This window comes from Glycine max, chromosome 9, assembly GCF_000004515.6.
Source record: "Glycine max cultivar Williams 82 chromosome 9, Glycine_max_v4.0, whole genome shotgun sequence".
NCBI classification, from domain to species: domain Eukaryota; kingdom Viridiplantae; phylum Streptophyta; class Magnoliopsida; order Fabales; family Fabaceae; genus Glycine; species Glycine max.
In genome coordinates, this window is record NC_038245.2 from 49,959,156 (window position 1) to 49,974,002 (window position 14,847).

General features: G+C 32.7%; 2 protein-coding genes and 1 long non-coding RNA gene across 3 annotated transcripts; 1 reads left to right on the forward strand and 2 right to left on the reverse strand.

Moving 5' to 3' along the window:
- Positions 1-298: 298 nt before the first annotated feature.
- On the reverse strand, positions 299-826 carry LOC121172792 (uncharacterized). Its single transcript, XR_005886443.1, has 2 exons — positions 640-826; positions 299-532 (listed from the first exon to the last, which is right to left on the reverse strand). It is a non-coding gene; the product is annotated as an uncharacterized lncRNA (long non-coding RNA).
- A 5,213-nt stretch (positions 827-6,039) lies between these two features.
- LOC100783603 (probable protein phosphatase 2C 65) lies at positions 6,040-10,078 on the forward strand. The gene is made up of 5 exons (XM_003533632.5): positions 6,040-6,602; positions 7,674-8,012; positions 8,125-8,239; positions 8,317-8,540; positions 9,338-10,078. The coding sequence occupies exons 1-5, from the start codon at positions 6,393-6,395 to the stop codon at positions 9,752-9,754; spliced, it is 1,305 nt and encodes a 434-aa protein (XP_003533680.1). The 5' UTR covers positions 6,040-6,392; the 3' UTR covers positions 9,755-10,078.
- Positions 10,079-10,585: 507 nt separating this feature from the next.
- On the reverse strand, positions 10,586-13,708 carry LOC100784139 (aldose reductase). The gene is made up of 8 exons (XM_003533633.5): positions 13,527-13,708; positions 12,876-12,926; positions 12,669-12,742; positions 12,427-12,514; positions 12,124-12,330; positions 11,610-11,681; positions 11,274-11,516; positions 10,586-10,850 (listed from the first exon to the last, which is right to left on the reverse strand). The coding sequence occupies exons 1-8, from the start codon at positions 13,668-13,670 to the stop codon at positions 10,761-10,763; spliced, it is 969 nt and encodes a 322-aa protein (XP_003533681.1). The 5' UTR covers positions 13,671-13,708; the 3' UTR covers positions 10,586-10,760.
- Between the last annotated feature and the right edge of the window lie 1,139 nt (positions 13,709-14,847).

The following is a 14,847-nucleotide window of genomic DNA, read 5'->3' on the forward strand; positions in this document are numbered from 1 at the left end:
TCCTATTAGCACCTTTCTTAGACATGTTGGTCTGCTTACCCTTAATGCAGTCCATACAAGTCTTAAAGTCAGCAAAATCTAGAGTATTGAGTACCCCATCTTTCACTAACCTTTTAATCCTCTCAATGGAGATATGTCCTAATCTCCGGTGCCATAACATAGAGGAATTCTCATTAATATTACACCTTTTAATACCAGTTTGAACATGCATAGAACTATAAGTGGCATTATTTTGTAAACCAAGAAGATAAAGACCATCAGACAATATACCATTCCCAACACATTCAGAATTATAAAATAACTCAAATGATGTGTCTTTGAAATTAAAGGAATATCCAAACGGTACAAGCCTTGAAATAGAAATCATGTTTCGGGAAAAACTTGGTACATAAAAAGTCCTTTCTAATTTTAAAATAAAGCCACTACTTAAAGTCAAAATGCAAGTTCCAATGGCCTCCACATGTGAGCCTAGCTTATTGCCTGATAAAATGCTTTGCTCACTTCCCACTGGTTTCCTTAGGTTTTGCATACCCTGTAAAGAATTTGCAATATGAATAGTAGATCCAGAATCAATCCACCAGGTGTTAATATTAACACTAACCATATTAGATTCATAACATACTAATGAGATTGATTTACCTTTCTTCTCAAGCCATTTCTGGAATCCGGGGCAATTCTTTTTCATGTGTCCCTTCTTCTTGCAAAAGAAACACTTTGCCACCTTCTTAATATCAGCTTGAGGTGGTATTTTACCATTCCCCTTCTGATAAGCTTGAGACTTAATTGCTTTGTTCTTCCCATAAGCAGTAGTCAGTAGTGCACTCTCACCCATCTCCATTACAAGTCTTTCTTCTTCCTGAACACACATGGTCATTAATTCATTGATAGACCATTTATCTTTATGTGTGTTGTAGGAAATCTTAAATGGCCCATATTCATGCGGAAGGGTGTTCAAAATGAAATGCACTAGGAAGGACTCAGACATATCAACCTCTAGTTTCTTAAGTTGAGCTGAAATATCTCGCATTTTCATGATGTACTCACGCACACCTTTCACACTGGTGAGCCGAAGAGAAGTAAACTTCATGATCAAGGTGCTTGCTAAAGTCTTATCTGAAGTGATGAACTGGTCATCAATGGCCTTAAGCAAGTCTCGGACCTTTTCATGCTGGTCAACAGAACCACGTATCCCAGCCGAGATTTTAGTCTTAATGAACATCACGCTGAGCCGGTTGGATCGTTCCCACCGCTCATATAGCGCAACGTCAGCTGGGCTACTTTCATTTGTGATTGCAGGTGGTTCGTCTTTCCTTATAGCATAATCTATGTCCATCCACCCCAATTGTAAAAGAATTCTCTCCTTCCATATCTTATAGTTATCTCCTTTGAGTTCGGGAACATCACATTGAATATCAGAAAAATTAATAGTTTGAGAAGCTGCAAAATTCAAAGGCTTATGTCAAAATTTGAGGCATACTAATCTTAATTGTATCTTTTACCAATGTAAACATACCATAAAATTGAATCTTGTGACATAAAAATTGCCTGTGGGGTAAATTTTTAATTCAATAAGAAACAATTAAACCTTATGATAGAATAATCAAATTATTTGCTTAATATTCATGCTTTACGGGTACAATATGAAAATAATTTAATTTCTATCGTAAATTTTTACTTTATGATAAAATCGACAAATTATACATACATCATGATGCCTGTGGGTAAATCATGAAAAATAATACGTCATTTTATCCCAATTAATTATACAGATATAATAAAAATTCTTGTGAGATAAAATTCATTATATAAGTATAATTAATTACAATATTATGTCTAATTCCTTATATGATCTTTAACCAACTTAATATATAATTTTAATCAAATATAGATGCTGTGGCTAATCCATAATTAATCAAAATCATAAAGATCACTTAGACATAAAAATTTATTATATGAGAATAAATAGTATTTTGCATTTCAAAATCAAGATACAATATAATTATGAATAAGATTCTCATATAATTTTATAATTGAAATATAATATTATGCATTTGATTTCATATATATATGCATAGAATAAAATGTTCTAGAATATATTCATGCATAAATTAAATCAAAATTCAAAAACTGTAAAGCACAATGTGTATATAATGTATTAAAAACGACAATATATCAAAAAAGCCTTACTGGTTTAGTGGTCTACACATACATTAGTGTTCTCGAAGTTAAGGGTTCAACACCTAGCTAGCACAAAATGTAGGAGTTTTTGTCTTTTTTTTTTTTTTTTTAAACACTGTTCATCATCTTCAACCTTTAGCGGGTCAAACCCGACCCATACGCAGACCCGTTCGTTTTTCATTCATTCGGACACCATTTTTCACGATTCAAAAGCCAAAATTAAGGAAATCAAACGAAATACATATTTCTAATTTTATTTTTTAAGAAACAAGGCCCTTCATACCATAAACAAAATCAAATCGGAAAATACCGAAAAACGAAAATGGACAAGGCAGAGGCAATTCTTGCTCTGATACCAAATGTTAGAGAAAAAGTCTCTTTTAACCTGTGATATTACAAACTACAAAGAAACACAGGTTATTAATAAAATGCGGAAATTACAGATCAAAATTCATACCTCCAGCCATTGCTATGAAGAGTTTCTTGTTTTGGTTCTTCCAAGCTCTCTCTCTTCCACTCTCTAGATGGTGTATAAGACTGAATTTGAAGGGATGAGCTCAGGGACCAAATTCATGTGCTTATATAGGCATTCTACCATCAAGAATGCATTTATCAGCCATTACCACTCATTATTGGCTGTTACAATTCTTTATTGGCCATTATCATCCATTAACAACCATTCAAAATGACTTTCAAAAATGATGAGCGTTACAAAATTTCAAAATATTATGACCATGAATTATTACATAATCAACATAAATTATAATAGATTTAAATATCTTATTTGATTCCAAATAAATTTTCTTTGAGATGGATCCATAATATTTAAAAATTTTGATACAAGATTTTTGCGATTAAAAAGAATTTGTTAACTGATGATCTGATTGTTAATTTGATATACTTATGATGTCACTTTAAATTAAGTGATATCTAAATGGATTATGTGTTTTATATTTTAATTAAATTAAAAAAAAAAAAAAAAAGATTAGGATTCTAATGTGTAGTGGTTGGAACAACCACAGTCGTTGAGGAAGCAACCATGGTAATAATGTCAACTTGAGACCGTTGTGTTCGCCGTGAATTGGCTGCAACCACTTTTCAGACCCAGAAACAAGTTAAACACTAGATATCTTATGCACTCAAAATCCTCTTGGATAAGAACCCATCTAAACCCCATTGTCAAAATATGATTTTGAATTCAGGGACTGTGTTTCCAATCTCAAAAAACAGACCTTTTTAGAGCAACACCATTCCCCCTCTTTCTCAGCCTAGGCCGCCGCCAGCACCACCACCAACCCACCCCTCTTCACCACTCCTTCCAAAATCATCACCCCCTCCTCCAACATTGCCGCCACCCCCACGACACCCCCTTCCATCAACCTCTGGCCGACCCTTCGCCAACACCCGAAGCTTGTAAAGAACATCGTTTGTGTCTTCAACACTCAAAGGAACATTAACCTTATCATTATTTTTCTTTCCATTTCCCTTGAGCTTGTTGACCAAAAACGATATCGTCATTCGCATGCCTTCTAATGCGGCTTTGTTGGTAACTCTCTTGTTGTGTTTCCCTATAACCCTTTCTGCTTTGAAGGAGATTCTTTGCTCACAACACCACGCTGCTATCATGTTCCCTAGGACGCCATTGGGGATTAGGTCAGTGTGACAGGGTTTCACATCTTACATGTCACATTTAATTTCAAGTGATATTATAGATAATTTGTTGACACGAAAAATTTATTAAGAATTAAATATAAAATTTAAATATATATCAAAAATAAAAAACATGTTTAAGTTATTATAATATTTAATTTAAGACAAATAAAAAATTATAATATCATTGTCACCTTCACTCATTGTTATTGTCATTCTTATCATCATTGTTGTTATAAGTTACAATTATTTTTACTACAACCTTCTTTGTGATCATCATTGTCTATTATTATTATTATCATTATCACCATCATTTCATCATTGTTATTGCCGTCTTATTTAGATAATTAATATGAAAAAAAATATTATAATAATTTTTTTATTATTAATTTTGTTTGTGTTATCTATAGTGCATCAAATAATGCACAAGATTAAAAAAAAATTGTCCCGTAGCACTAGTTTGAGCGTTTGTCATATGCTTTTTTGTGTGTGTGTGTGTTGTAACTTAGTGTATATCAAACACACCATATCATGGGAAGATCTACAACTGATGTGAAAAATTTGATAGAAAATTTGGCCCTTATATGTTGGTGAAATTATCTCAAACAAAAGGGGAGAAAATGTATCATCTAATGGTGGACCATGCATGCACAGTCTCATGAGCATAAATTGGGATGATTGTGGTGGTGCATGCTACACTAACAATAGGCGGACCTGTATGATTTTCAATTCCTATAAAGTTCATAAACGATTTGTTTTTGTTAAGATACATGGACATTACTATATCTAAATTTTGATACTCCAATGCCTTTCTGAATAGATATGCTTTCCAACTTTTTCTTTTAGCAAGTGAATTCTTTAACGAGTCTTTTTTTTTTACAGACGTATAGTGTGTTTGAGTGTGCGTTTTGGTTGGACGTGACATGAATCTCCCAAAGCAAAACATATTAGTTACTCCATTAAAAAGAGACTTTGCCATGGAAAATAAAAGATACGTGTGTCGCATACTCTTTTGCAAACACGTAGTTAAATGAGTCTTTTAATCTCAGTTTTTTATGGTTTTTCGTTTGAATTTAAGGACCGAGAATGAGATTGATCAATTTATTCCCAAATAAGAAAATGATTCTCAAATAATACGTTCTATATAAATTTATATATTTGAATAGAAATAAGAAAAAAAAATATTTTTTGTTTTGTTAGAAGAGATAAAAAAAAGAAGAAGAAGAAGAAGAAGAAAGACAACAGAAAAACAGAACTGCAAACGAATCAAGTCCTAATAAGAAATTTTGTCTGAGACTCAAATAATTAAATAAAATTCTTCAAAATATTACAAGTTAAAACGACGATGATGATTTTTTTCAAAGCTGTTATAATGTTTTGACTGCTAGCTTCAAAGATGTTACAATAGTTATTTACAAAACCTGTTTTTTTTTTAAGAAAAAAAAACCATTTTTAAAAGTAGGAGCTTATTTCTAAAATGAGGAATTAATGATATATCTGTCCTGAAATTATCTTAAATTTATTTTATTTTAAAGACAAATGATTTTAAATGAATTTTATTCTGTAATAACCATCTTGGTTATTAAATAAAGTTCCTCAACTGTTTGATCCATATTCTCGCGAGCATTCAATTATTTATATAAGTTTCTAATTAAATCTATAAATTTAATTTCGGTCACCATCTATTAATTAAAAAATCATTTAATAAAATTATTAAATTTCATAATGATTACTTTTAAAGTCACTGTTAAAATAGGAGAAACAGAAAAATAGTCAATGATGAGCACGTATATAGGATTACTTATATAGGTTAATTACATTAATTACACGTGAATAAAAGATATCGTGTTATCTGAATAATAAATAATGTGCCTATAAACCACTATTATTAATAAAACATAATATTAATCCTATTTTTGACCATTATCTAAAATAAATTTTAATTAGTTCACGGTTTAAGAAATATTTATGTTAAAAGCATATAAATAAAATATGTTGCTATGAGGGAAAATATATTCAATTTCTTTAAACAAGATCTTATTTTTTATAATCTGTCAAAGATCTTATTCCATATATAATTTTAAAATAATTATTATCAAGTCAATAATTTTATAATATATCAAAATTCATTATTAGACTAAAAGTATTTTCTAATCAAATCTTTCTCTTTTTTATATAATAAAGACTTTGACTTTTGCCTGCGAGGGAAAAAAAAAACAGACAACAGACGAAACCACCCAAGAAACAGACAATTATATGCATAGTTTCAACTTTTGTCTCAAAATGCCAACTTCTTTTCCCTATCCTTCTTCCATTTGTGTATGTTCCAACTCCTCCCATGCATTTTTGGCCTTTTCCACCTTCTCCTCTCTATGCATTATTTTTCCGTCACCTTTTCACGCCTCTTCATCACTCTGAATTCTGACCCTTCATACCTTCAAAAAAATTCCATTCTTCTTCCATCCCTCGCTTGTTTTCTCCAAAATATCATCTGGGTATTCCCTGGAATTTAGTGGGGTGCCTTTGTTTTCTTCATCGGAAATCGTTGTTGTTGGATTCCAAGCATGGGAGGCTGTTGCAGCCACGATGTTTCGGTTCGAGGGAAGGTGGAGAGCGAGATGGATGATAGAGAATATGAGTATGATTATGAAAATGATGTGTCTTATCAACAAGGTGGAGCATTGGTCAGGTTAAGAGGTTCCTCTAGGTTTGCATCAATGTACTCCCAACAAGGCCAGAAAGGTGTGAACCAAGATGCAATGACAGTTTGGGAGGTATGATTCTTTCTCCATGTAATTGTTTTCATTTTGATTTCGATTTTTCTGGATTTATTTTCATTAATTTTGATGGTTTTTTGTTCTTTTTTGATAATTTGTTTTATTGGCTTTTAAAGTTTTCAATCAACTCTTGTGGCCTGGGTTATAGTTGTCTCTTTCGTCACGGGCTTTTGTTTTCATTTCATTAATCATCGACTTTTTGGTGAATTTAAGGGACATGATTCTCATTATAAGGTTGTTTATTGCAGAAGTAATTACCTGTTTTCACAATTATGGGTTGTTTTTGCTCACCACTTTTTCTCCCTCTTTATTCTTTTGTTTTTCATGTTATTTTTTTTGGGGGAGGTTTCTCTGCCTTAACTATCCTATCAACATGACTTTATTATACCCATGTTCTGTGTCTTCTCATCCTCTGCTTTTTTGTTTTCTTTTTTTATTGAACTAAAAACATGAAAATTCGTTGTCACTAGCCGGATACAGATTTGAAGTTTGTAAAAATTAATATCCTTGTCTGCACTTTGTCCTTGATCCTTAGTTTGTGTACTTTTTGCAAATCTTTAATGGCAGCGTGATAGTTGTCATGATTTGGAAGTTATTCAATTTCGACCATTCATAAGTTTTTTTTTTCTATAAGCCAAATATTAAGATGATTTATGAAGAAGATTGTTCTGGTACATCAAAAAAGCCTCTCCTCCGTTAACCCACGGAGGCATCTTTTAAAGACAAAACTTTAAGACCCATGTAAGCCAAAGTAGTCAATACTTCGGATGCGATGAACCTAATAATGCAGGGGACTTAAGGTCGAAACAAAGATAAAAAGGTTGAAAAGCAACCTGCATGCACATCTTTGAAGTTGCATTGTTCTTCCCTTGGATCAGGGGAATTGCTACCAAGATTCTTGTTTAATGTCCATTTCTGGCCTTAATTTTTTTTTTAACTTTGTGATTCTAATAATGAAAGAATTGAGTTACTCCATGTCTCTATTCTATGGTCTTTATTATATCATGATGCTTTTTAATTGATGAAACATGTGGCTTGGATTAATGTTTGATATGGTACATTGTTTAGGACTATACTGGAGAAAAAGATGTGATCTTTTGTGGTGTGTTCGATGGTCATGGTCCTCTAGGCCACAAGGTTTCACAATTTATTCGAGACAATCTACCCTCAAAACTGTCTGCAGCAATAGAAATTTCACAACAGAAGACAATCAAATACTATGATGCCAATGATGCAGAAACTGGTAGCTTTGATGATGCCTACGATGACAATAACCACAACATGTCCCTTGCTTCATGGGAGGGATGCTTGCTGAAATCCTTTGATGAGATGGATGAGTACCTTGCTCAGGAAATTAACACTGACAGCTATTGCAGTGGTTGCACAGCTGTGACATTAATTAAACAGGTATAACTAAACTACTGCATGTCCACAATAGCATTACCTACAAGTCAAACACTTTAGTACTATGGAAATAACAACATGCACCACTTTTGACTTTTCCACCTAAAATTTTCAGGGTGACCAGTTGATAGTTGGCAATTTGGGTGATTCTCGTGCAGTACTTTGCACAAGGGATAGGGACCAACTCATTCCTGTTCAACTCACTGTTGACTTGAAACCGGATATTCCAAGTAGGTCTTGGTTTTGGCCTCTTACAAGACCATCTAGCCTTGAGTGTAACCTGATTTTCTTATTCAATTTCTCTCAGGTGAAACCTCAAGAATAGTTAACTGTGAAGGAAGAGTTTTTGCAGCAGAAGAAGAACCAGATGTGTACAGAATATGGATGCCTGATGATGACTGCCCTGGACTAGCCATGTCAAGAGCCTTTGGGGACTTTTGCCTCAAAGATTATGGCCTCATCTCAGTTCCTGATGTGTTCTACAGAAAAATTACCCCTCAAGATGAATTTGTGGTTTTAGCAACTGATGGGGTAAGTAACATTACACTGTCACCTTTGCATACTTGAACTTGAATTCTATTATACAAATCTCCAGTCCTGTACATAAGAGACAAAAGAAAATATTTTTCTTGGTCCTAATTATAAAAAATATAGAACTACTTTCAAGTGTATTTATTTTTTGCCCTTAATTAATTGTGCCGTCTATTATTGATATGCACCCATTTTCCATGAAAGTGGGTGTATTTATTGGACTATCAACAAAACAAGGTATATTCATTGATCAAGAAAATTATCTTTTGAAAAATAACCACCACTAAAATCATTTAATTGTCATGGGTAATTTTTGAATAAAATTATTATTTGACATTATTAATTAAAATTAAACAATCTAATCACTTTTATTGGTTTTGATAAATTAAGTATTTGCTTCTTTTATATATAAGACCTTGATAAATTAAGTATTTGCTTCTTTTATATATAGGACCTATATATTAGGACAAAACTTAGGTACAGTTCCTTAAGTGTTTTTGGTACAGATCTCCAATCAGAATTGGAGATTCACTTCTGTGTTACCTTTAAATGCAAATTGTTATTATACAAATTACCAAGGTGAAAGGCCAATTTTAATTAGAGAACAACACCAAAAATACTTAAAAAACAGTATACAAGTTTTGTCCTGTATATTCCTGATTATTGTTTCACTCAATTCATATATTTCTCTCAATGCAAATATTTTACAAAAATCATGCAAGCAATGAAACAAGCCTTTCACTGAACTACTTTTACAAGCATCAATTTGAGGGACCAAAACTTTCTATTTTCTACAGGTGTGGGATGTGCTCACTAACAGTGAAGTGATAAACATAGTAGCTTCAGCACCAAGGAGGTCCATTGCAGCCAAGTTGTTAGTGAAGCGTGCTGTTAGAGCCTGGAGATACAAGTATCCTGGTTCCAAGGTTGATGACTGTGCTGTCATATGCTTGTTTCTGGATGCACAATCTGCTCTATCACACTCACAATCCTACAGTAATAGAAAGAGTAGACAGCGCAGCAAGCACTTGAATCGCACTAAGTCCACTAGAAATGAAGACAATGAAACTGTGTATGGCAAGGTTGGGGTGGAGCTAGATGAAGAATGGAAGGCCCTTGGAGGGTTTGCAAGAGCCAACTCTTTATCAAAACTTCCACGCCTTGCTAGGGGTATGAGTAAACGGCAATCATCTAAATACTATATACCAAGTTGAATTGAAGTTCGCTAACAAAAGGGCCTTCTGAGAAGAAAATAAGGGGTCAAACACTCAAGTTGGACCTCAAGTCTTATATTTAGAAGGAGAAAAAAAAGGGGTTGAAGTTTTTAGGATCACGTGTTTCCCTTGAAATGAGTGAAAAATTTGATGAGCTTTATATGTAAAGTTATGTTTAACATTAATTTCACTCAATTTTTAAGATACCAGACAGCATATACCTCAAAAGATGTAATGGTTGTGCCTTCTCAAAACATTGGCAGGGACACAATTGACTAATTATTTACCATTTATGACTGCAATCAATGGCAATATTTTATGTCTTATCCGTTTTATAGATTGAATTTTTATTGGTAAGACTTAAGAGTAACTTTACCAACTCTAGTGGCAGTTATCTTGGTTTCATATTCTGCCTGTGATCTGAACGTGCCAAATGGTCTTATTAGATACTCTGTATAACAAGTTCCATGAATATTTTTTGCCACAAGAGTTCAAGAAAAACTGAAGGATGTTATTCATTTTATTTATTTGTTTTGTAAATTAAGGTATGTTGATTCCTTTTGTATGGCATGCCCACTAAAGAGTATAAATGATTGTCTTTTGACCATAATTGTGGTGGTTTCATAAAGAGTATTAGAAATTTAGCTTTTTCTTTTAAATTTTGTCCACTTAAATATTGATTTAAGACTCAAAAAAACCTTCTAGTGGATCAAATCACATACAGAACATTCGAGAAAAACAAGTCATGTCCAAACATAAATTTCCGACTAGTTGATCACACAGAACAGGCATCACAGTTTTAATGTTTTATGGGGTATCACATACTAATAGTTAAGTAATTATAGCGTTTTATGGATAAGAAATTTGTACATAGTGCATGAAATTCATACCTATGTGAACGACCTGAAACCTTTTATAAGAACCACTGGTACATGAATCTAATGCTTAACAGTGCCTTGAAAAAGAGATAAACAAAGTGTGGCTAGGTGCATGTGTGAAGTGTGGACTAATCTTCATGGTCCCAAATATCTTCCACACTCCTTAATGGCCCAGCGCTCTTGTTCACAAAGAGGTCTTCACCATCCAGAACTCTCCTCTGCAATGCATCAGTAACCAAACAAAGATGCACTTAGGTATGATGAGTTCAGGGTCCACATGAAGGATAAAGTGAATAAACGTGTAAATTGCAAAAGAAAAAATATAAAGCAAGTAAATGTCACATTATACATTTACCCACTTTCAAGAATTTAATCTTTGCTTGAGATAATGACAATTTTTTACTTGCAAATTCAAATCCATGTATCACCAATATGTTATATGACCCTAAAAGGAATGAACTGTAGTCTGTATGCATTAAAATTTTGAATAGTGTCAAGTGCCAGGGACCACTCATATCTAATATAATAACAATGATAGGATATTCTGACAAAAATTTTGGGTGTTTGGTGTTTTGCATTTTTGCTACTAGACTAATATGTACTAACCCAATGACGAGAAAACCCAATGTTAAATAGCCTACCTGATCAGGCATGTTGCTAAGGGTCTTAAAGTCTCTTTCTGGAAGTTCCCAATTGAAAACACTGACATTCTCCATGATCCTATCTGGTTTTGTTGATTTGGGGATGACACTTGTCCCTCTCTGGATGGCCCACTTCACCAACACCTGCCCTGGATTCTTGTTCATCTTATTGGCTATCCTATCAACCTTTTGATCATTGATCAGATCCCTTCCACCGTCTGAAGAGCCCAGTGGAGAGTAAGCCTATTCACCAATTTTTGCATTTCAATCATGACCCTTTGTCATAAAAAATCAAAACTAAAATGAAGCAAATTAAACTAGCAATGTGTTGATTACAGTAACATGGATGGCTTTCTTCTTGCAAGCCTGAAGCATCTTATCATTTCTCCATCCAGGATGCATTTCCATCTACAACAAAATAGCAAATACACAACTTTAGAAAGAAAGAAAAACAAGAGGTGGTTGTGTACAATTATCCATACCCAACCTTTGGGATTGTTCCTTCCAAGGAAACAAAATTTTAAGTGACAAAAAAGATTGGCTTAAATATGTTTTTTCCCTCCTCAAATTTAGATCACTTTTGTTTTTCATTTCTCAAACTTAAATTTATTTTTTTAGTTCCTCAATTTTTAAAAATGCTCTCTTTAGTCCCCCAAGTAAAAAAAAATTCTCCACAAATTGCATATTCTAACCGCCACAAATTAGTCATGAAGGACTAAACAGAGCATTTTTCAAAATTCAGGGACTAAAAAAACAAATTTAAATTTGAAGGACCAAAACTAAAAGTAATCCAAATTTGCGGGTCAAAATGTATTTAAGCCAAAAATATTTTTAGATATATAAATTTCACCTGGCAGACAGAAGGCATTATTTGAGCAATGCTCATCAGCTTTTCGAGCTTTGTAAGAGTGAAATTGCATATTCCAATGTCTCTGACAAGGTTTTCCTTGACAAGCTTCTCCATTTCTCTCCACACCCCTTCCATGTCAAACTCTAATACTTCTCCTTCTTTGGGGGGTCTGCTGGCACCATCTTTCAATCTAAATGGCCAATGAATCTGCATTTTATACATTAGAGCCTCTGTGTCTGCTACTACACATATCAAACCACATGCAAAAATAGATGCAATTTAAGCATAATAGAAGTTCATTACCAAGTAAAGATCAAGGTAATCAAGTTGGAGTTCTTGAAGGGTATTGTTGATAGCAGGTCTAACCCTTTCAGGGATCAAGTCTGTGCACCTAGTAGATGCAAAATTTCACACACACACACACACACAAACAAACTACCATGAGAGTTTCTTTCAAATGTTGAAGCAACATTATTCAAATGAATTTAGCATGATGACCCAAAGAGTTTGTATTAATATGATCTACATCTATTAGGTTAGATTACCATAGTTTGGAGGTGACAAATAGATCCTTCCTTTCCACTCTTGCTTGCATGGCAGCTTGGAGTGCTTGTCCAACCTATAAATTGATAGACGATTAGGACAGGAAAGAATGGTGGCTTAAATTTATTTTTATTTTATCAGCAAAAATGTTAATTGTTAATTTGTCGGTGGTTTAAATTAAAGTAAACTATTAGGAAACACAATCTTACTCCCTCTTGAACTCCATACTGCGAAGCAGTGTCTATGTGTCTATAACCGGCCTGCAAAAGTTCAGATCATACAAGAATCAGCTCTACAAGAATGGGAAAAACTAACTTGATTTGCTTTTTTCATTCTAAAAGTTTTAGGCAGAGACTGCTTTTAATGTTGGGCCTGTGAATGTGGGGTAAAAGTAGTGTTTATCCAAGCAGAACAAAATGAGAAACTCATGATCCACAAGGAGATGTAAAAAATCTGAAGGGAATGTTAAAGTAAAGAATGCTCTTTAAATCTATAATTTCTTTTTTGGAATTTAATTACAGCACTTATCCTGATCTGTTCCACAAAAATATAGTGTTGTTAATGGAAGATACCAACATTTTCCATAGATTGATAGAGAATTTTTATTTGGGTGTTTTTTTTCCTTCTTTTCACATCATAGATTTGTTACATACAATACAACTCCTTAATGAATTATTTCATGGGATAAATAAGCTTTTGTCCACTCAAATAACACCATCAACATATTCTCATTTATACCAAAAGCTTTATTCATTAACCTATGTATAATGATCACACACCATACCCAAAAGTGAACCAGATGTTCCATAAAATGCATATATAAACAAACTTAAAAAAGTGAAACCAGGCAATGTTATTACCTCAACAATGGCAGTGAACACAGAATTGACGGCTTGTGAACCAGCCTTCCATGTGCCCAATCCAACAGCAGGTATGGTATGACCACTCAAAAGGGTAAATGACTGTGTCTTAGGTTCATGTCGCTTAACAACAACCTGTGCCATCTTACAATTCAATGTTTGCTAATAAAAATGGTGTTTGTTTCTTTTGTGACATATTATTATACAAGAGACCATTTCTAAGTTCCCGAACATTTAGGAGCTGAGTGACACATATTGACCAATTTGCATGCAAGACACGTTCACATCACTTGTTCCATTCTAAAATTACTAGGCCAACTCTGTTACACGTTTCCTAATTCCTTTCTCTCTTTGTTTTTCTTCGTCGACACTGGTTGGGAAACCGAACAATGAAAAGTCTATAGTTTATGTTAATAATTATAAAATGTTATCCTATTTTTAATGTTTATGATATTTATGATGATATTAAAGGTGATTTGTGTTTAATTATTTTTATTTAGAATTAATTTTTATGATATAAACTTATGTGTTTGATTAAAGGAAAGAAATATAATTGATGAAAATAGAAGATAAATAATTAGAGAAATAGAAATAAATTAGAAATAAAGTATCAATAAATTATTGGTCTAAATGATAATGATATTGGTTTTCTTTAAGTAAGATCTTATAATAATAATATGATAAAAAAAGAATAGAAATAAAGTAAGATGTTGGTTGTTTGATTTAAGAGAAATAGGTAAAAAAAATCATAAAGTTATAAAAATACTAATATACTTTTATAAATGTGTCTTTTTTTATCAAATGTGGGTCAATTTTATTGGTAAAAAGGACAAATAAAGGACAAACGTATATTCAACTAAATAAGAGAAAATATATTTTTCTTTTCTCGTATTTTTTTTCTTAATTCAAATAGACAATTAACATGAAGATATTAGACATGAAAATATTGCATGATGTAAATTTTGATTTAAATTTGTGACATCCTTTAAGCTAACATACATATAAATAAGAAAAATATATAAAAATATGAAATTTAATTAAATCAATTTTATTCAAATAACTTAAACGAATTCACGTGGAAAAAATGGTCGCATTCGCTTCATTGATATTAAATAAAACTTATTAAAAACATCTCCGGCTCAAAACAAGGTCGTCCAAGTTTACAAAAGAACTGAAACAGCGGAATAAAATAAAGTAAAATACATGTTTGGGACATCATACAATTAAAAGAGAAACTCATGCTCGAACGTCACATCCTATCATAACTATGTCTAAGTCTTCTCTTGCACGAAGTTCTTTACAATCATTCATCTGGTCATCT